Raw genomic sequence first — 23987 nt, forward strand, 5'->3', positions numbered from 1 at the left:
TTTTGTCGATAGTTTCTTTTGCTGTGTAGAAGCTTTTAAGTTTCACATACTCCCATTCGTTTATTTTAGCTTTTACTTCCATTGCCTCTGGAGTCAAATTCATAAAATGCTCTTTGAACCCAAGGTCCATAAGTTTAGTACCTGTGTTTGTTTTCTTCTACGCAATTTATTGTTTCATATTTTATATTTAGGTCTTTGATCCATTTTAAGTTAATTCTTATGTATGGTGAGAGATACCAGTCTAGTTTCATTCTTTTGCATGTGGCTATCCAATTCTCGCAGCACCATTTATTGAAAAGGCTGTCTTTCCACCATTGTATGTTTTTAACTTCTTTCTCAAAAATTATCTGTCCATATTTATGTGGTTTTATTTCTGGCTTCTCAATTCTATTCCATTGGTCTATGTGTCTGTTTATCTGCCACTACCATGCTGCTTTGATTATTGTAGCCCTGTAGTACAAGCTAAAGTCAGGGAGTGCAATACCTATTCGGGGTCTTTTGTTTCCAAACAAACCTGACGACTTTTTGTTCTATTTCCTTAAAAAATGCCCTTGGGCTTTTGAAGGGGATTGCATTAAATCTGTATATTGCTTTGGGTAATATGGCCATTTTAACTATGTTGATTCTTCTTTCTTTTTATTTACTTATTTTTTTATTTTTATTTTATTTTTATTTTATTTTTTTAAATTTATTGGGGTGACAATTGTTAATGAAATTACATAATTTCAGGTGTACAATTCTGTATTACATCATCTATAAATCCCAATGTGTGTTTACCACCCAGAGTCAGTTCTCCTTCCATCACTATATATTTTATGTATTTTATGTATTTTAGCTTTTACCCTCATCTCTCTCCCCCCACCCCCCTTACACTCTGGTAACCACTAAACCATTGTCTGTGTCTATGAGTTTTTGTTTCTCACTTGTTTGTCTTGTTCTTTTGTTGTTTTCGGGTTATATACCACATATCAGTGAAATCATAGGGTTCTCTGCTTTTTCTGTCTGACTTATTTCGCTTAGCATTATACTCTCAATATATCTATGAGCACGGAATGACTTTCTGTTTCTTTTTGTCTTCTTCAATTTCTTTCAAAAATGTCTTATAGTTTTCAGCATATAGGTCCTTCACATCCTTGGTTAAGTTTATTCCTAGGTATTTTATTCTTTTTGCTGCAATTGCAAAAGGAATTGTTTCTTGTATTTATTTTTCTGAGATTTCATTGTTAGTATATAGGAATGTAATGGACTTTTGTGCGTTGTTTTTATAGCAACTTTACTGTATTCGTTGATTATTTCTAATAGCTTTTTTGTGGAGTCTTTAGGGTTTTCTATATATAGCATCATGTCATCTGCAAAGAGTGATAATTTAACTTCTTCATTCCCAATTTGCATGCCATTTGTTTCTTTCTCTTGCCTGATGGCTCTGGCGAACTTCCGACACTATGTTGAAAAGTAGAGTTGATAGGAGACAGACCTGTCATGTTCTTGAACGTAGAGCAAACGGCTGCAGTTTTTCACCAATAATGATGAGATTAGCTGAGGGCTTGTCATATATGGCCTTTATTATGTTAAGGTATTTTCCTTCTATAACTATTTTACTAAGTGTTTTAATCATAAATGGATATTGTATCTTATCAAAGCTTTTTTATGCATCAAATGATATAATCATATGATTTTTGTTCTTTATTTTGTTTATGTGATAAATCACACTGAAGGATTTGTGTATGTTGAAACTTCCGTGTGCCCCGGGGATGAACCCCACCATGGTAGTGGTGAATAATCTTTTTAATGCATTGTTGTATTCAATTTGGTAGAATTTTGTTTAGGATTTTTGCATCTGTATTCATCAGAGATATTGGTCTGTAGTTTTCTTTTTTTGTGTTGTCTTTACCAGGTTTTGGTATCAGGGTAATGTTGGCCTCATAAAATGAGCTAGGGAGTATTGTCTCTTCTTCAAATTTTTGGAAGAGTTTGAGCAGGATTGGTATTAGATCCTCTTTCAAGGTTTGGTATAATTCACTAGTGAAGCCATCTGGTCCAGGACTTTTGCTTTTGGGAAGGGTTTGGATGACTGATTCAATTTCGTTACTGGTGATCGGTCTGTTTAGATTTTCCAGTTCTTCATGGTTCAGCCTTGGAAGGCTATAAATTTCTAAGAACTTCTCCATTTCTTCTAGGTTATTGAATTTGTGGCATATAGTCCTTCGTAGTATTCTTGGATGATCATTTGTATTTCTATGGTGTCCATGATAATGTCCCCTTTTTCATTTCTGATTTTGTTAATTAGTGTCTTCTCTCTTCTTATCATAGTGAGTCTAGCCAAGGATTTGTCAATTTTGTTAATCTATTCAAAGAACCAGCTCTTTGTCACATTAATGTTTTCTATTGTCTTTTTGTTCTCTATTTCATTTAGTTCTGCTTCGATTTTTGTTATTTACTTTCTTCTGCTGAACTTGGGTTTCACTTGTTCTTCTTTTTCTAGTTTTTAAGGTATAAAATGAGGTTATTTATTTGGGATTTTTCTTGTTTCTTCAGATACGCCTGTAATGATATAAATTTCCCTCTTAAAACTGTTTTCGCTGCGTCCAAAAATTTGGTAGGATGTATTTTCATTTTCATTTGTTTCTATGTATCTTTTACACTTGATATAGCCAAAAGGCCGAGAAGTGATGTTACCATGTATCTTTTAATCTCTCTGCTAATTTTTCTTTGACCCTGTCATTCTTTAAAAGTATTTTGTTTAAACTCCATGTATTTGTGTTTTTTCCTGCTTTCTTTTTGCAGTTCATATCCAATTTCAATGTCTTGTGATCAGAGAATATGCTTGGTATGATTTCAATCTTCTTAAATTTGCTGAGGCTGATTTTATGTCCCAATATATGGTCTATCCTTGAAAATGTTCCATGTACACTCAAAAAGAATGTATAGTCTGAAGTTTTAGGATGAAGTGCTCTATATATGTCAGTTGTGACCATTTCATCTAATGTGTCATTTTGGGCTGCGATTTCGTTATTTATCTTCTGTTTGGATGATCTATCCATAGCTGTCAATGATGTATTTAAGTCCCCTAGTATAATTGTGTTTTGGTCAATTTCTCCTTTAGTTCTCTTAGTAGTTGCTTGGTATATTTTGGTGCTGCTTGATTGGAGGCATAAATATTGATGACTGTTATGTCTTCTTGTTGTATAGTCCTTTTTATCATTATGAAATGTTCATCTTTTCTTACCTTTTTCACCCTGAACTCTGTTTCATCTGATACAAGTATGGATACACCTGATTTTCTTTGGGTACCATTTGCTTGGAGTGTCAATTTCCACCCTTTCACTTTGAGTCTTTGCTTGTCCTTGCACCTGAGATGTGTCTCTTGTAGACAGCATATAGTTGGGTTTAGTTTTTAATCCAATCTGCTACTCTGTGCCTTTTTATTGGTGAGTTCAGTCCATTTACATTTATGGTGATTATTGATATGTGAGGATTTCCTGTCATTCTATCTTAGGTTTCTGGTAAGGCTGTGTCTCCATTGTTTCTTTGCCTTTTTGTTGTTGTCTATTATTTCTGTGTGGTGGTATTCTACGATCTTTCTCTCTGTTTTATTTCTTCTTTTATTACAGTATATATTTCAGTTCTGGATTTTTTTGGCGTGATTACCCATAAGGTTTTGTAAAAAAAAGTTTGATATTTAGAGTATTCCAGTTTCTTCAGTATGCTTACTTTCTCCATTCCCATATTCCGGTTCAGGCCTTTATTCTCCCCCTTTTTATGTTTTGGCTGCCACAATTGTCCCTGTTGATGGTGGTCAAATAGCCTCCTTTAGTATTTCTTGTAGTGCAGGTCGTGTATTAGAATATTCCCTCAGCTTCTGTATGTCTGAAAATGTCTTTATTCCTCCTTCATATCTAAAGGATATCTTTGCTGGATATGTTATTCTTAGCCCATAATTTCTCTCTTTCAATAGTTTGAATATTTGGTTCCACTCCCTCCTGGCTTGTAGAGTTTCTGCTGAAAAATCTGATGATAATCTAATGGGCTTTCCTTTGTAAATTACCGTCTTCTTTTCCCTGGCTGCCTTGAGGATTCTTTCTTTATCATTGATTTTAGACAGCTTCAGTATAATGTGTCTTGGAGAAGGCCTGTTGGGATTTAGGTATTTAGATGTTCTATTTGCTTCTTGGATTCGAGTATACCGTTCTGTGCACAAGTTTGGGAAGTTCTTATGGACAATTTGTTTGAATATATTCTCTGTTCCCTTCTCTCTTTCTTCTCCTTCTGGTATGCCCATTATTATTATATTGTTCTTTCTGATTGAGTGAGAAAGTTCTTGTAGAGTTCTTTCATTTCATTTAAGTTTCAAGTCTCTTTTTTCTTCCATCTGTGTAATTTCCAGGTTTCTATCTTCGATGTCACTGATTTGTTCCTCCATCTGGTCAAGTCTATTACATAAGCTGGCTATTTCATTCTTAATTTCTTCTATTGAGTTCTTAATCTCCAGAAATTCCATTTGTTTCTTTTTTAAAATTTTAATGTGTTTCATAAAATGCTCATGTTTTTCTTTCATTGCTTTTCTGAGTTCATTAAGTTGCCTTTCTGTGTTTTCTTGCATCTCGTTGAGTTTTTTCAGAACTGCAATCTTGAATACTCTGTCATTTAGGTCACCTATTTACATATCTTTAAGTGTCTTTTGTGGAGACTTTTCACTTTCTTTCTTAGCTGTCTTGTTGCTTTGGTTTTTCATGGCAATTACTGATTTATTATTTCTCTTCCTAGACATCTACAGGAGTGGGTTCTGTAACAGGTTGATAGGAAGAGGTCTTTCTTTTGTTTTCCAGTACTTGTTGATAGAATATTTTATTTTATTTTCGACTGCAGCCTTTTTTTTCCCTCTCTCACACAGTAGTGCTATGTTTTCTCTGCACTATTCCAGTTTCTCACACAATGGGGAGATTCCCTGTGAGACGGTCTTCTCCTCTGTTAACAGTTCTCCTGGGTTGTAGGGTGCCACCTCCCTGTGGGTATGCGGAGAACTTTTGAAGTCCCAAAGCTCTTCGTGCACCAGATTCAGAACTCATATGTTTCAGCAGTTCTGTTTACTCCTGCAGGGATCCACCCAGATAGGTGGGGTCAGGGGCGGCGTTAGTTGTGAGAGGTGGCCCAGAGCAATGGCGGCGACCACCACCACAGCCGGTCCAGCTTCCACTGTTCCCTCCCCTTTGCTGGAACTAGTTGGGCTGCGAATCTGTGTCTGTGGTCCACAGTTCTCAGAACAGCAAATATTCTGTTCTTTTTATATGACAGTGCTACTGTTCCGCTTCTAGCACCAGGAAGGTGTGTTGAGTCGAGCTCTGGGAAGGTGGGGGGGACAGCTAGTCTCACTGCCTAAGGCTTCCGTTCTCTGCTCAGCCATGAAGGCTTAAACCACCGTTTTCAGCCTTCTTCCCTCACTCTTTGCTCCGAGGTGTCTGCCGTGAGCGTTGAGTTGAGCCGTGTTATACGCTGTCCCCCAAGCCCTGTGGGCCATAATCCGAGCCCTAGCAGTCGGAATTCTTCCCTCTCCCGCAGTTGTGGGAGTTCCCGGATGCAGCGATCTCGGAGCACTGAGGTAGGTCTGCGTCCTGCACCCGCGTGGCTCCGTCTCCGCACTTCTCTCTTCCTTGCTCCCCTGCTCGCGGGATTCTCCCACCTTTAGGTGAATTCACTAGTGGGCCTCTTCGTTTTGGCTCTCTGCTGTGCTTGGAGTCTTTTGTGGAGTTACTGTTGTTCAATTAGTTATAAATTCCAGGGGAGCTTTACAGAGGCTCACGTCACGCCGCCATTTTGATGACGTCTCGTATAAAATATTTTTGAAGAACACTTTTAAAAATATTAATGACTATATCTGCAGAGTAAGATAATTCTTATCTTCATTTTATGTCTTCTTATACTAGTTCATTTTTTAATTATGTGTATATATGATGTCTATTTTTAAATTAAAAAAAGCAAAAACTGTTTCAGAACAGTATAAACAGGATGATGCCATTTTTTTAAATGAAAAATAAAGCTGATTATATTTCCATAAGAAAAAGCCTGGAAAGATATTCTCCAATATGAAACCAGTAGTCATCTTATGGCAGGGGCTTTTTGTGTGATTTCAATTTCACATTGTCTTATTGCCTATTTCTAGTTCCTATATTTTTTATGTTGCATATATATTACTTGTGTGAAATAATTTGGTAAAATAAGATTGTAATTTTATACATACTATGATGACTGAATTATGCTTAAAGAACTCTCATTTTATTTAAAATCCCAATTGTAATTCTAAGTTAATATTGTTTTTATCAGAATTACCTGAATACACAACAATCTGGTTACTACAGAGGTATTTAGAAAAAAGATAAATTTTGTTCTTTATTGACCATACTTTTACCCTTAGATAGCAGTAAGGAGGGTGGGAAGACTTTGGATTTACCTTCTAAATAGCAATGTTCTTAAATAAGATATATTATAGATGAAATAGATAATATTCTAATCAAAATTTGAACATAAAAATGTTATTAAGGTTGACTAATGATTTATGATGTATGCCCTCATGTATTATACAGTTGAACACTAGTAATGTCTCAATATTCAACAGTCACAACTGCTTTTCCACTTCCCATCTGATCTTTTTAGTTATGACACAAACAATCTTCCAAATGTAAGATGAGGCACAAAGACAAGAAACTCACATAAAGAAATCCGTTCAAACATTCTTGTGAACATGCACCATCAAATGGGCTGCATGTCTTGTTGATTATCAAGGATTAGGTGATCAGCTTTTTTGCACAATAATCAGTGCTATTTTTTTGCCTCACTTGCTTTTTTTGGCCTCTAAACTATTCTAAAATGATGAGCCTTAGAGAAGAAAAGAAAGAAAAAAATGAGACAGTTCTGTTTCATTTTGCTAACTGTGGTAATTTTTGCTGAATACGTAAGTTGAAAAGTTGAAAATACTGTTTAAAACAAGAGTTGGACTAGAACATTCATGGATTTCACTCCTCCATGTTACTTTCCTCCAAAATATTAAAAGTTGAGAAATTAATTTAGAGCCACAGAAAATTTTTACCTACTTTGGGCTTTGTATCTTTTATAGAATATTGCCAAACCACTTATATTTAAAGACTGATCATGAAAGAAGTAACTAGGAGTCCATTCTCTGAAATAAAATTTAACGGATATTTAATGATCAGAATCGCTGAAATTTGGTATCAATTTCTATTGCTCCCAATATTCCAGAGAAAACAACATGAAAGATTTCCTGTCTTTTGATGTAAATGTGTGTGTGTGTATTGGAGTATTGCAGTGTTGGAAGGAGGGAAGACAGTAAAAGGAATACTGAAAGGGGTGAGAGGCCTGAAGTTATCTTATTGAACTTTTTGGTATTCTCTGGATATGTTCCAATTAGTCTCTAGCAATCTTTTGCCTTCCTCGTGTTCTCCTTGGGGCATTCTCAGTATCCCAGGCATTGGTCATACCTTCCTATCTTTTCTTCAAAGTAGCCCTCTGGGATCCTTGGAGAAATGAATGATTTATGGCAAAAAATATACAAAATGAGTATGAAACATCATGTGGACAAGAAAGCAAGTAAACTATGAAGGACTTCTGGGGTCTTTCAGAAGGCAATTTGAAGGGGTTCTCACTGACCAAAAGTAGACAATTTGAGCCTTAACACTATTATCTACAATGGATTGAAACACATATGTTTAAAGTACATGATTTCATATATATATATATATATATATATATATATATACATATATATATATACTCACATACATATATATGTATACATACATATATATGTATACATATATACGTGTACACACACACATACATACATATATATATATATATATATATATATATATATATATATATATATAGTAAACTATCTTCTAACCAAGATCTAGTAACAGGGACTATATTTACCCACTTTTCTGAAACAAACAAAACACAAACAAAAGATATGAAACAAATACTGGATATCAGACAATGATAGTGATCACAGAGAGACAGAAAACAAAGTGATCACTGCAAATGTCCAAGCTTACTGCCTTCAGTGAGTATCCAGGCCATGTGCAGTGAAGTAGAACCCAGGGGGATCTCGTTGGCTTTCCTGAATTGTCATGGAAGTTAGAGACTGGGGACACCAAGATGGCTAATTTCTACTAAGTGGGAATAAAGTCCTAGAGAGGAGAGAGGTGCATAGAGAGAGAATTCTGGACATATGTAGAGAACCCCTCCCTTGAGTATCCAGATGAATACTGATTATGCATGTAAGTAAATTACCCAAGTCTAGGGAAAGAACCACCTGATTAGAGGGAACAGTGTCCAATGTTCACACATGATTGGGAACAGTTTCTGTTCCCACCAGCTAGATTACAATAAGCTCAAGATTTCAGAGCACTGTACAGAGAAGGGGTGTCCAAACTGCGGCCCACAGGCCAACTGCAGCCCGCAATCCATTGTTAATTGGCCCACAGCAAATTCCAAAAATATATTTAGTTTACTAAAATAAACCAGGTGAGGTAATACGTACTTCACCTCGAGTGAGTGGCCCGGCTGTTTGTGTATTTTACCCCACATGGCCCTTGGTAAAAAACATTGAAAAATGTTTGGACACCCCTGGTGTAGAGTATCAGAGGGTCATGCCATAGTAATGGGGGATAATTAGCCTAGACTGAGCACTACTGTGGCCTGACCTAACAAATCTTAACAGCAAAATATGAAAGGATCAAAGTATTTCCAAGTAAGCTAATTGTGTTCCAGAACAAAGTTCCAGAATATTTGTAGAAATACACCCCCCCAAAAAAAATCCAGCACATAACAGGGTAAATTTCAAAATGCCTGACATTTGATCAAAGATTATTAGGCATGCAAACATGCATGAAAATATGACCTATAATGAGGGGAAAAATAAATCAATTGAAACTGAGAACTGACCCTGATCTTAGAATTAGCAGACAAGGATATTAAAACAAGTTATTATACTTTATTCCATATAATTATGGTAGTAAAGAAAAAGCAGATATAAAAAGGAAACCCAAGTCAAACTTCTAAAGACAAATATTACAATGTCAGATGAAAAGTATACTGGATTGGATTAATGGTAGATTACATATTGCAAAAGAAAATACTAGTGAACCTGAAGGTATAGAGATAGAAACCATACAAAATAAAACAGACAGACAAAAAAAAAATGAGCAAAGAATCAGTGAGCTGTGGAACAACTTCAGATATTTGGAGTCTCTTAAAGAAAGGGGTAGAGGGACAGAAAAATATCTAAGGAAATAATGACTGGAAATTTTCCAAATTTGATAAAAGTTATAAATTAGTAGATTCAGAATCTCAATGAAATGCAAACACAAGAAACAGGAAGAAAACTACATCATAACCATATCTTTCAACTCAGTTGATAAAGAGAAAAATCCTTTTCAAACAGCTAGAGGAAAGAGACACATGTACACAGAAACAAAGATGAGGGCAAAAGCAGATTTGTCATTGCATACAAGTGAGAAGACACTGAAGAACCTGTATGCAGTGAAAACAACTTCTGAAAGTAAGGGAAAATTAAAGACCTTTTCAGACACAGAAAAGCTGAAAGAATTCATCACCAGAAAACCTGCATTACAAGAAATGATAAAGAGAGAAGAGATCCAAGATGGTAGAGTAGGTAAATACTGTGCTTGCCTCATCCCGTGAACATATCAAAATTACAACTAATTTATAGAACAATCAACACGGAGAACTGAAGTCTAGCTGAAGAGACATTGTATAACTAAGGATATAAAGAACAAGCCACGTTGAGACTGGTAGGAGGGTTGGAGACGCGAAATGGCCTGGTCCCACACGCACGTGTGGTGGTTGAAAATCAGGAGAAATATCTCAGCCACAGAGGTTCCTCATGAAGGAGAGAGGGACCCCAACCCCGTATACCTGGCTCCCCAGCCAGGAGCAATGGTGCCAGAAAGAGGAGCCCCCACAACTTTTGGCTGTGAAAAGGTGAGGATTCTGACAATCCAGGTGGATGGAAGGCTGTGGGAAACCTAGAAGTCCTCTTAAATGTCCTGTGCATAGATTCACTCATTCGCAGGCACTCACCTTGGGCTCCAGCAGAGGGACGGTGACTCTGGGGTCATCAGAGATATACTGGAAGAGATTCAGTTGTTGAACTTCGGGGTGAGGACTGGAGAATAGTCCCCATTTTCCCTGTGTGATGCCTTTCTCTTGTGCAGTCGACAGGTGGGCACCACCTTTCCTGTGTTGAGCCCGCCCCCTCTGGCCAAATCTGAATCTGATTGGCCTGGTGAGCTCGGCTACTCCACCGTGCTGACTCACTGAGACTCTGCCTCACCCAACTTGCTTACCTCAGGAGGCTTTATCAGTGGCTGAATCATATGGAAGCCAGCAGGTGACAGCAAGCTTCTGAGTGTCCTGACTTGTGCACCTACCCCAGGCCCAGTACCGGTGGCAGCCGTCCTTGGTTCACAGTGTAGCCTCTGCCATGTGCTTCCAGGTATAGCACAGGCAGTGACCAAATGTGGCTCGCTTTCTAGTTCCTACCAGGTAATCCCTGGCCAGTCATAGGCAGTGGCTGACCTGGGCCAGCACTGGAGCCCCTCCCAAGAGGCCCCAGAACCAATATACTTGGAGATTGGCTTCAGACCACATCACAGCATCACCCAATTAACCCCATGATTGGCAAACACAAAGGGCAGTTTCAACAGGCACTAGAGCCTGCTGGGTGGAATCCTGCTCCATGGGGTAAGCCCCACAACCCACACAGGGACACTCCAGGAACACTTGGCTCAGGTGACCAGGAAGACTGTGCCACTGGGCCTCACAGGACCCCTTCTGCATATGGCTACCAGGCAAGACTGGGAGACATAGCAGCCCTACCTAATATATAAAAACAAACACAGAGAGGCAGCCAAAATGAGGAAACAAAGAAACACATCCCAAATGAAAGCACAGGAAAAACTCCAGAAAAAGAACTAAACAAAATGTAGGCAAGCTACGTACCAGAGACAGAGTTCAAAACAATGGTTAAAAGGATGCTCAAGGAACCTAGTGAGAACTTCAACAGAGAGATAGCAAGCATTAAAAAGGACATAGAAACCATGAAAAAGAACCAATCAGAAGTGAAGAATACATTAACTGAAATGAAGAATGCATTGGAAGGAATCACCAGCAGACTAGATGAAGCCGAGGATTGAATCCGTGATTTGGAAGACAAGATAGCATAAAACATCCAATTGAAACAACAAAAAGAAAAAAGAATCCAAAAGAATGAGGATAGTTTAAGAGACCTCTGGGGCAACATCAAGCATAACAACATTCACATCACGGGGCTACCAGAAAGAGAAGAGAGAAAGTAAGGGATTGAGAATCTATTTGAAGAAATAAGGACTTAAAACTTTCCTAACCTTGCGAAGTAAAGACATATATACAAGCCCAGGGAATGCAGAGAGTTCCAAAAAAGATGAACCCGAACAGGCCCACATCAAAATACATTATAATTAAAATGGCAAAGGTTAAAGACAAAGAGATAATCCTAAAAACAGCAAAAAGAAAAGCAGTTAGTTACCTACAAGCGAGCTCTCATAAGATTGTCAGCTGATTCCTCAACAGAAAATTTGCAGGCCAGAAGAGATTGGCAGAAAATATTCAAAGTGGTGAGAAACTAGGACCTACAACCAAGGGCATTCTGCCCAGTACAGCTACCATTTAAAATCGAAGGACAATAAAGAGCTTCCCAGACAAGAAAAAACAAAAGGAGTTCATCACCACCAACCCAGTACTACAAGGAATGTTAGAGGAACTTCTTTAAGACTTTAAGATGAAAAAAATAAATAAATAAAAAGATCAAAACTATGATTAATAAAATGCCAGTGACTACATATCTATCACCAATTACTTTCAATGTAAATGAATTAAATGTCCTGATCAAAAACATAGGGTGGCTGACTGGATAAGAAAATAAAACCGTTACATATGCTGCCTACAAGAGACTCAGTTCAGATTGAAAGACACACACAGTCTGAAAGTAAAGGGATGGAAAAAGATGTTTCATGAAAATGGCAATTTGAAAAAAAAGGCTGGCGTAGCAATACTTATGCTAGACAAAATAGATTTTAAAACAAAGGCTATAACAAGAGACAAAGAAGGACCCAGTAATCCCACTTTCTGATATTTATTTATCTGAAGAAACCCAAAATGCTACTTCAAGGGGACATGTGCATCCATATGTTCATTGCAGCATTGTTTACAGTGGCCAAGAGGTGGAGGCAGCCTGGGTGTCCATTGATAAAAAAATGGATGAAGAGGAAGGGGTACATATGTACAATGGAATATTGCTTGGCCAGGGAAGAGAACGGGGTCTTGCCATCTGCAATGGCATGGGTGAACCTGGAGGGTACTGTGCTGAATGGAATGTCAGACTATGAAAGACAAATGCAGTGTGATTTTGCTTATGTATAAAGAACAAAATAAAACAAAACAGAAACAGACTCATAGATACAGAGAACATTTTGATGGTTGCCAGATGGGAGGGGGCTTTAGGGGATGGGTGAAAAGGTGGAAGGAATTAAGAAGTACAAATTGGTAGTTACAAAATAGTCGTGGGGATGTAAAGTGAAGCATAGGGAATATAGTCAATTATATGGTAACAACTATGTATAGTGTCGGGGGGTACTTCTTAAATTATATAAATGTCTAACCATTATGCTGTAAATCTGAAATTAATATAAAATAATACTGAAGGTAAACTATAACTAAAAAAATTAAAAAGGAGAGGAAAGGTGAAGGGCAGTAAGTGGTCCAAATTTCTAGGTATAAAACAAATAAGTCATGGGGATGTAATGTGCAGCATAAGGAATATAGTCAATAATTTTGTGTTAGCATATTATGGTGTCAGATGGTTGCTGGACTTATCATGGTGATCACTTCTTTAGGTATATAAATGTTGAATAACCGCTGTACACCTGAAACTAATATAATATTGTATGGTAACTATATTTTTAATAAAAATCTTTAAAATAAGATTTAAAAAAAAGAAATTATAAAGGTAGTCTTTCAGGTAGAAGACAAATGATACCAGAGAGAAACTGCATCTACAAAGGAGTGAAAAGAACTGGAAATGGTAACTATGTGGGTAAATATATGAGATTTTTAAATATTTAAATCTCCTTTTAAAAACATATTGATCATATTTGAGTGATGGGAGAAAATTAAATTAATCATTCTAAAGAACGTTGAAAAAAGAAGAATCAACCATTTATCTTGACTTTTGTTTTTTTTATGAACTGTACATCAGGTAACCAAATAATCGACAGGAATAGTTCTCCTTACAATAACTTCTTTAAAAATTTAGAATGATGCCAATTAATAAATGAAGTAACCATAGACTCAGAATAGCATCAATTTGAATCTCCTAAAAAAATAATGAAAAGCTGATGGAAAATTTTGTAATGCAGGGATCAGCTAACAACACCTGATTTCAATGATCAATCCTAACATGACGAAAAGAGAGAGAACTAGACATTATATGCTTTCTAACGTGATACAATAAAAAGGTTGAAGTACCACCTATTAGATATTAACAAACAAACAAAGCAAAATAAGCCTGAATCTGATGAAGCTTCTGTATTAAACCCTCAGTTTACAAGCAATATAGGAGATAGGGGGATGTTTGTTTTTTAATACCACAGGGCTGCAACTAGTAAAATCCAGGATGTAAGGAACCAGTAAAATCCAGGATGTAAGGATTATTAGTAGGGCTGCAACTAGTAAAATCCAGGATGTAAGGAACTAGACAAAAAAAAAAAAAGAAAAAAAAAAAAAGCTGATTTCTTGAACAAATAAACCTCAAGGAAAAAAGTGGGAAGGTAAAATTATAGACTAAAAGAGATTTGAGAGACATGTAAAACAAATGCAATGCTTGGATGGATTTGTTCGGATCTGGATTCAAATAATTATTAAAAAGAGTCTATAGCATTTGGGAAAATTTGAATAATGATTGTACATTTGGTAGCAAGTAATTTATTGATTTTAGTTGTAATAGTGGTATTAGATTTTTTTTTTTTACAGAAAGTGTTCCTTTGTTTAGAGATACATACAGAAAATTATAGGGATAAATTGATATGATGGCTGGGATTTACTTCAAAATAATTCAAGGAGGGAAAGGGTGAAATTACAGGTGAAACAGGATTGGCTATTAGTTAATAATGGTTGAATATGGGTGAGGTGTTTATAGGGGTTCATTATACTATACTTTCTTCTTTTGTACATGATTGAAATTTTCCATAATTAAAAAAATACCCTGTTTAGTTTCAGCACTAGATCATAGGCCTCAGAGGGCAGTGAATTATAAGGAAATGAGCAGTAGGAAGACTAGTGTTCCAATACGAAATTTACTTACCTTATAAACAATAAAGAGAAAATAAAAAATTCAAGAACAATGGCTTTAATAGCTAAATTAGCTTATTTTGAACAATTATGTGATGCATAGTCTATAAAGGATGCTTTTTTTTCTTTTTTAATTTTTTTTATTAAATTTATTGGGGTGACAATTGTTAGTAAATTTACATAGATTTCAGGTGTACAATTATGTAGTACATCATCTATAAATCCCATTGTGTGATCACCACCCAGAGTCAGTTCTCCTTCCATCACCATATATTTGATCCCCCTTACCCTCACCTCCCTCCCCCCCATCCCCCTTGCCCTCTGGTAACCAGTAAATTATTGTCTGTGTCTATGAGTTCTTGTTTCTCATTTGTTTGTCTTGTTCTTTTGTTGTTTTGGGTTTATATACCACATATCAGTGAAATCATAGGGTTTTCTGCTTTTTGTGTCTGACTTATTTCACTTAGCATCATACTCTCAAGATCCATCCATGTTGTCACAAATGCAAGGATGCCTTTTTAACACTTCAAGGCTTTGAAGATTCACACAAGTTTACCTATGTATAAATGACTACCTTAACCAATTCAGTTCTGAAAAGTCATGAAGAATACTTCTAAGATTTAGGAATTGCACTAGTCAAATAGTATGATTGGATCTTAGCATCTATGATAAAAACAGAAGGTAAGCTTCTGATCTTTTGCCACACTATAATAAATTGGAAATCAGTGAAAATTGGACTGTTTTGAACTAAATGTATGCCTTCTCGTTATACTGCTTTTTTCCCTCTTCTGTCTTATTTAATGCTTTTTTTCCTGATATTTCATTATAGATCTGGAATGTAATGCAGAATTGTGTAGGCCTCACAATATAGCACAAGAAACAATGTATTAGAAAACTAAAATCAATGGGGAAATATCAGTTAAATTTTAGCCCACTTACCGGAATCAATCCTTTCCAAAGCTGTTTCCATTTGGTCTCTCTGGTGCCAGTTTGTATTTGGTGAAATTTTAAAAAATCACAAATAGGAAATAGTTGTCAGTGCTTAAGCTATCTTAAATCAGAGTTAGTTAGCAGCCTGAACGTACCAGTCTGAATAATACGTTGCAGCAGGCAGTATTTGGCCTGGGAAAGGGAGGAGAGAAAAACACCAAAGTGGAAGAGGACAGTATATACCAGGCTGCCTTCATTCTAGCCACAGAGCCAAATAAACACACGAACAATGAAAATTTCAGTTTGGCCTCTCAACGGAAAACATTCGGATATTTCAAAGTCTTTGCAATTTTCACTTTGCAGGAAGATATCAGATTTACTCAGCTACAGCAATATGATTCTATAAAGAAGTCCACGAGTCTATGATTTCATGCAATTTGTTTAGCTGTCATGTCATGTACCTAAGTGACAGTTTTTATCACTAGAAATTTCTGTGCCCATGAATATCTTGTGAAAACAGAAAAGCATAGCAGGATTTTACAAAGAAGTAAATGGCCTCTATCTGAAAACAGAGCAAGGAAGAACACTGAAATGGTAGTCAAGACACTTGGAATTTTGCCTTAATTTTGGTACTTACCAGCTCTAGGATCCTGGGCAAGTCACTTCACCTCTTGACCCTAGTTAACACATTCTTAAAATAAACTAACTGAATTAGATGATCTCTATGGTACTTGCCAATTGTAAATTGTTCATTCAACACGTGTTTATTAAATGCCCACTATAAGGGTGCAACATAGTAGCTAAGAGCATGTTTCTAAAATCACACTACCTAGGTTAGAATGCTGTACCCTCTCTTTATTAGCTTTGTGTGTCAGTGGACAAGGTACTTGAACTTCTCTGTGCTTCGGTATCTTCATCTATAAAGGGAGGATTGTTATAGCACCTACATCATAGAGTTGTAAGAACTAAAGGGAAACAATGTATTTAAAGAATTTAGAACAGTGCCTAATATTCAATGAATATTTATTATTATTACTATTATTATTATTATTATTATTATTATTAGTTAACTAAGCATTGGAGATAGAATGGAGAACAAGAATGAAATAGTCTTTGTTCTTAGGGAGCATCCAGAAAAAAGGGCGGAGGGGAAGAAATGACAAACATGAATAAAGCTATGACAGCAGAAGTACCTGCTGTGGAGAAACACAGCAAGAACTGCGGGTGGGTGTGGGGGGAGACTTAAAGTAACTTGTAGGGGAGGCTTAAACTGTGAAACAAAGGATAAATAAGGAGCAGCTAGTTAAGGAGGAATAGGTTCCAGGCAAAGTAAACAGCCTGCGCAACGGCTTAGGTCAATGATGCCTATGGGCTAAGACATGGTATTTTCATGTAAGTATAATCAATAAAGTAATTACCATACATTAAAAATGTACCACAACTTCCTTTGTATCAAAACACGCTATTGGGGGGTGGCGGGTTAGCTCAGCTGGTTAGAGCATGGTGCTAATAACACCCAGGCTGCCAGTTCAATCCCTGCATGGGCCACTGTGAGCTGCGCCCTCCTTAAAACCAAAAAAACAGAAACCAAAACACCATTAAGGGAGTTCAAAGGTAAATGACTAAGTGGGGGAAGATACTTGTAGATATATATTTGTCTTTGGACTCATCCAGAATATATAAAGAGTAGACAACTCAATAGAAAAATGAGCAAAAGACTTGACCAGCAGATACCTCACAAAAAAGCTAACCAAATGGCCAATAAACATACAAAAAAGTGCTCAACTGCATTTGCCATTGGGACAACGTAAAGTTAAAACCATGATGCAGTACCACTACACATCCATGAGAATGGTTAAATTATTTTTTTAATCAAGTGCTCACAAGTTTGTGGAGAACCCTGGACTTTCATATACTGCCGGTGGGAATGTAAATTTGTACAAACATTTAGTGGATCTATTCAAGCTGAACATATGCATAGTTTATGATTCTGCTAATGCACTCCAAGATATATACTCAAGAGAAATGTGAACATATGTTCACCAAAAGACATCTACTGGAGTGTTCCTAGCAACACTGTGTGTAATAGTTCAAAAACTGAAAATCTGAGTATCCATCAGCAGTAGAACAGATAAATAAATCTATCATGTTATGTTCACACAATGGGATGCGATACAGCAATGACAATGAGTGATCTACAACTAAACCTCGTATTATGGATTCTCACAAACATAATGCTTATGGAAAAATGCAGACACACAAAAATATATGATTCCATTTATGTAAAGTATAAAACTGGGAAAAAAATCATTCTATGCTATTAGGAGTCAGGGCAAATGTTACTCTGAAGGAGAGGGTAACGACTTGAAGGGAATGCAAGGGTGACCGCTAGTTTGCTGGTAATATTTTGTCATCTGACGAGCATGATGGTAAAGCTATCTAAAAATCATACTTGAACTTCCCCATTTTAAAGTGGATGGACAATGCCTATTAATTAGAAACAGAATTGACATTCTTCTTGTAGAGCTTTCACAACTAAGCAAAGAGATGATCATAGCGATTCCAAGAGTTGCATGAATTTGCGCTTCCCTCTCCCTTATGAATCTAGGATGATGATGTTTGCAAATTCAGAGTCATAATTAAAACATAATAAAATGTTGAGGAACTACTGGCCATGAGTGTAATTTGCAATAATGAAACTAATAGAGCAAGGTGGCAGCTGACATGTCAGGTGCTATAAATACAGATTAGGCATTTTCTTTATGAATATAATTTTACATTCTACACATCTATTACTTGTATTAATTATGAAAGCATTAATGTTGGTGGCATTATCCTTTTTGTGACATTCAACTCATGTTCTTTGAAATATGAGTATCCACTATTGGATTCCAGACCTCTCATCTTGCTCCCACCCCTCAGGCCACACTATGTACTCCCAACCACGGTTTACCCAATCTCAAGTAGGGACAGGGGTCTCCTCATTTTCCAGGGGTTAAATAGAGAATCATGTCAGATCTCTTATACTTTGAGGGGATGAGTCTCTTGGAAAAGCTTTTGTAGTTCATAAATTTTCAATCAAATCAAGAACCCAATGTAATAGACTGAATAATGTTCATCCGAAGATATTAGGTCCTAATCCTTGGAACCTAAGGATCTTGGCATAGCAATATTATTCTGATTATCCAGATGGGGCATAAATCCAATCACATGTGTCTTTAGAAGAGTGATACAGAGGTATGAGAGAGACAAATAAGCGAAGGCCCTGTGAAGACAGGCAGAGATCAGAGTGATGCGTCCACAAGGCAAGGAACAAGATGGAATACCAGCACAGACAAGAAGCTGGAATTGGCAAAAAAATGGATATTCCCCTAGAATTTCCGGAAGGACTGCAGCATTGCTGACACAACACCTTGATTTCAGATTAGTGAAATTGATTTGGACCTTTGGACTCCAAAACTGTGAGAGAATAAATTCCTACTGTTTTAAGCAGCCAAATTTGTGCTAATTTGTTACAATAGCCACAGGAAACACATATACCAACTTTCTCATAAAAAGGAAAATATAGACATATATACCATATAATAAATGTGTGCACAAGAAAGAGACAGGCAGAAATTCAATATGGGTATGTACCTTTCTTTTCTACCCTTTAGAACAGTTGTTAGCTGGCCACAGAGATGAAGAGGTCCTGTAGACCACCCACCTCCCTGATTCCCAATGCCTCATATCGTGCCAGCTATACACCAAAGTTTGTTTTGAAGTAAATGGATGATCAGAAACAGTGTTGTGTATTTCTCTGACATCTTTGGTCACATTAATCTCTAAATTGAGAAATTTCTAGCCTACAGTATTAAAAGTTTAGAAACAAAGCCCCCCCCCCCAAAAAAAAAAGACCTTGCTAATTAAACTGTGATCTGAAAACCAGCAGCATTGGCATCATCTGGAACTTGTCAGAACTACAGGATCCCAGGCCTTTTGCCTCATTGCATACAAGAGGGCAAGATCTGTTACCAGCAGCTCTATTGGAGCCATCCAAGGAAATTCGGCCAGGGTTCTCCTTTTTGCCATGTCTACTCAAACCGGCTTGGTCTGATCCAGAAATACAGCTTCGGTATGTGTCACCAGTATTTCTGTCAGTATGCGAAGGATATAGGCTTCATTAAGTTGGACTAACTGAACTTCCATGAATGAGTCATTCAAGATATCTACCTTACTGCAGAAACAATGCTAGCTCTTTGTACATAAAATTAAAAAAATCTTCAATTAAAAAAATTAATATAGGATCTCAGGCTCCACCTGAGATCTGTCTTATAAGAAGATTCCCCTGATGGTTCCTTTGTATATTAACATTTGAAAAACACTGATCTATGAGATAATCAAGGAAATCTGAACTGGTTATTTGATAATGTTATGAATTTCTGTTAACTTTTTGGGAGTGTGAAAATGACACTGGGTGAAGAGAGTTTTTTAGAGATAAATACTGAACTACTTATTGATAAAATTATATGATGTCTAGGGTTTACTTCAAATCATTCTGAGAGTGGTGATAGGAAGTAGATGGGGGTATACAAAAAATAGTATGGCCATTAAATAATAATTGTTGAGGCTGAGTGATACTTCCATGGAGGTTCATTATACTATTGCCTCTAGTTTTGAATATGTTTGAAGTATTCCATAGTCGATTGTTTAAAAAATGTTGAGGTGTGGGGTGGGTTATTTTCTCCCCACAAATCTTATGTGTGTTCCCTGGTATTTTTTCCTAATAGAAACTGTCCAATAACTGAACTATAATTTAGATACAATTGATTCAGGAAAAAATACACAGTAGCAATCCCATATTTCTCTCTACTCCTACTGTAACATGTTAGCTGGGATGGAGAGTTTGGGAGCAGGGGCAACTACAAATGATCTCGGAGAATGTGCTCATATAGAATTCTGGAGAATTATGTGGCCGTCCTGGGCCTGGGTACAGAGCCTTTTCAATGCACAAAACACGTAATCTGAGCAGACAGTCTTTCAGACACTGTCTACAGCCAGAATGCTTGATTAGGGAGTGAAGAACTCTAACTGGATAGTCTTCATTATGGATGAAGAATGTGGAAAGGGATTTTCTGGTGTTCCTTTAAGGGATGGTGAGTGAAAAATCAAGTTAAGTAATAGCAAAAGGGATCTGTTTTGCTGGCATCAACTTAGCAGTATCACAAAGCAGTATTTGTTTTAGTGATAAATATTGTACATTGTCACGCAGGGGACCCTGCTCGCTGCGCCATTTGTCGTGCAGGGTCTCAGCTCCCACTCCCCGCCCAAGAACGCAGGACACGGTAAGGCCAAACAGGAACACCCACGGAGCCATAGATAGGGGAGTCAAACCAATATATTCTCGCTGGCGGCTGGGCTGGAGACACAGGAAGCAGGATCTACATAATCTGCCTAACAGCAGTCCGCGCTTGCCAGCCACCATCTTCTTGCTAGCCCCCATTCCTTTTCTGCTAGCGTAGCCACAGCCATTATATTAGTGGTCAATGGCTTACGGGTTACAGCTGACGGCCAACTAGCCACAGCTGCTGGCATCTGATCACAGTTGATGGCCATTTACTACCCGAGCCAGCACCTTTCTATGTGAGGCCGAGAGCCTGGTAACTGTTTTTTGGGGGCTTTGTCCCCACATACATCTACCGCTTCACAGACAGGAGTCTGAAAATGTGCTGCAGGTATCTTATTTAGGTCCATTCCACTCTTTGGGGTTTTCAACAATAATTACTGTGTTTCCCCGAAAATAATACCGGGTCTTATATTAAGTTTTGCTCCAAAAGACTCATTAGGGCTTATGTTCAGGGGATGTTCTCCTGAAAAATCATGTTCAGGCTTATTTTCCGGTTAGGTCTTATTTTTGGGGAAACAAGGTACTATTCATCTGCCTTACCCGTCCGCCGCTGCTACTACAGCAGGACAAACGCAGCAACAGCTCCTGTGATGATCTGTCCCTGGGTGTCCTGAATTTCTACCCAGCTGCAGAAAAAGTTAGGTCTCCCTTTTGCTAGGCCACAATGCTGTCATCATTACTGAAGCTTCAATGCATCTTCTGGAAATAACTGGAAAATTAATTCAATTAAAATGTGTTTGCCTACAGAAAACCAGAAGATTCTATCCTTTTACCAATTCATTTCCTGAATACCTTAGGCTTATTGAGAAGATGTAAATATTACCATTCTTTAAAAAGGATACTCAATACTTCTGTCTCCTCTGGACTCCCTATTCTTGATAAATAATCAGGTCACACCCAAACTGAAAGCCTAAAAGAACTGACTGATTAATTGGGTTGAACAACAGAATTGTGACACAATTTACTTCCATCCTGCTGCTTTCAGAGCCTAGGAATGGGTGGGTGGGAGGTGGGGGAGTTTGGGTTTTCTACAGCAATTGTCATGGGGGGCGGCCTGCGGGGTCTCTGGTCCCACTCCCCACATAAGAACGCAGGACATGGTGAGGCCAAAAAGGAACACCCACAGGTAGAGCCATAGGTAGGGGAGTCAAACCAATATATTCTCGCTGGATGCTGGGCTGGAGGAACAGGAAGCAGGAGCCACACTGTTCGCAACGTGCTGTCCACTTCTCTGCAATCTGCAACCCGCACTCCTCTGTGCTAACTGCAATCCGTGCTTGCCAGCCCAGCCACCATCTTCTTGCTAGCCCCCATTTTTTTACTGCTAGCATAGCCATGGCAGTTATATTAGTGCCCAATGGCTTACAGGTTACAGCTGATGGCCAACTAGCCACAGCTGATGGCCATCTGATCACAGTTGATGGCCATTTACTACCCTAGCCAGCACCTTTCTATGTGAGGCCGAGAGCATGGAAACTGCTCTTTGGGGCTTTGTCCCCACACTCCACCCCTACAGGGTCTCGCCTCACAATCTACACAACAAGCGTGTTCCGCAAGGGGCCCTGTGCGAGGAGCCTGGAGGTGAATGCAATATCCTGGACACAGCCAGGCTCTCTGGGCACAGCCAGAGTTTCTCAGGGCACTACCATTACTTCTGGGCACAGCCAGACTTCCTGGGCTTCTTAGGGTACCACCTGTCTCCCCGGGCACAGCCAGGGCCTCTCAGGGCACTGCCACTCTCTCTGGACACAGCCAGACTTCCTGGAATCAGCCAGGGCTCTCAGGGCACTGCCACTCTCTCTGGGCACAGCCAGGCTTCCTGAACACAGCCAGGGCCTCTCAGGGCACTGCCTCTCTCTGGACACAGACAGACTTCCTAGACACAGCCAGGGCTCTCAGGGCACTGCTGCTCTCTCTCTGGGCCTCTCGGGGTACTGTGCTGGAAGAACAGCGGCTCACAGTCAAGGTGCTTACATATTCTCGATGGCGGCCGGTCAAGACACAAAAGCAAACATCCGCCAGTTCCATTACATGGTGGTATGTTCCCAACAGTCAAGTAGTCCATTAAATTAGGGATGGAAGGCAATTCCCCATAGTCCATAGTCATTTGCCAGGGCTGTCCTGGGGGTGAGGGACGACCTTGACCTCACCCTCATCTCCCAAGGAGGATTCAGCAAGCGTTTCCTCCTGGGATAAGTCCCGCATCCAGGCTGCCTCAGCAAGCAGTTCCCAGCCCAAAGGGCGGCAACAACCTTCGCTTTCTCCGGCTTCTGCTGGTTGGGGAACCATCCACATCTTCCCACCCCTCCACGGGGATCGAGCTCTCCGGCAGCTGCTCCTCCTGGTCTTCCTCAGACTGAGCTTTCACACGCACAAACTGCTCCACTGCCCTTCGGAAAGCTTTGGCCAGCACCGTATCCTGCCGACTACGCCATGTGTCGTGTGGGGTACCCTGCTCGCTGCGCCATTTGTCATGCGGGGCGTCCAGCCAGGTCTCAGTTCCCGCTCCCCACACAAGAACGCAGGATGTGGCTAGGCCAAAAAGGAACACCCACGGAGCCATTGGTAGGGAAGTCATACCACTATGGTCTCAATGGAGGCTGGGTTCACACGAGGTGTGAACTGCTGTCCACTTTGCTGCCAATCAACCGACTCTCTTTCACTCTCCTTCACTCTCCTTCATTCTCCTCCTTCACTCTCCTCGGCTCCCCATTCACTCTCCTCGGCTCCCCTCCGTAGCTATAGCAGTTATATCAGTGGCCAATGGCTCAATGGCTACAGCTGATGGCCAACCAGCTACTATCCAAGCCAGCACCTCTCCACATGAGGCCGAGAGCCTGGAAACTGCTCTCTGGGGCTCTGTCCCCACAGCAATGTAAGTATACCATGTACATCTTTCAACTAAATTGCATTCATTTTTTGAAATCAAATTAATGAAATTGACTTTGCAGTCTTTTGAATATGAAATTCCTTTATATCTTCAATGCACTACAATATTTGGGCTCAGTATATAGGAACTCCAGGTTCCAATTAGATCTTTATTATACAACTTTTATGTAAACACTAAGATCAATTAGTGCAGAAGGATATCTGTGAAACCTAACAGTGATGCCAAGAAAGATCCTAGATAGAATGTTTCCACTGTGGAAGAGTCAGGCTAAAGCTAAATGAAATATCTTGGCCAGAAGTTCTGCATTATCAGTTGCTGACTGGTAACTAAAGGGACAGATCATGAGAGTAATTTTATTCC

At 38.6% G+C, this 23987-nt stretch overlaps 1 protein-coding gene across 1 annotated transcript; it reads left to right on the forward strand.

Annotated features, from left to right (window-relative positions):
• Nucleotides 1–18975: 18975 nt before the first annotated feature.
• Nucleotides 18976–19527, forward strand: LOC308495035 (small ribosomal subunit protein uS14-like; the record flags this gene model as incomplete). The annotated part of the gene is made up of 2 exons (XM_081043025.1): nucleotides 18976–18979; nucleotides 19280–19527. The coding sequence occupies 2 exons, from the start codon at nucleotides 18976–18978 to the stop codon at nucleotides 19525–19527; spliced, it is 252 nt and encodes an 83-aa protein (XP_080899151.1).
• Nucleotides 19528–23987: the final 4460 nt, after the last annotated feature.

This window comes from Rhinolophus hipposideros (assembly GCF_964194185.1).
Source record: "Rhinolophus hipposideros genome assembly, chromosome: X".
Classification (NCBI taxonomy): Eukaryota; Metazoa; Chordata; class Mammalia; order Chiroptera; family Rhinolophidae; genus Rhinolophus; species Rhinolophus hipposideros.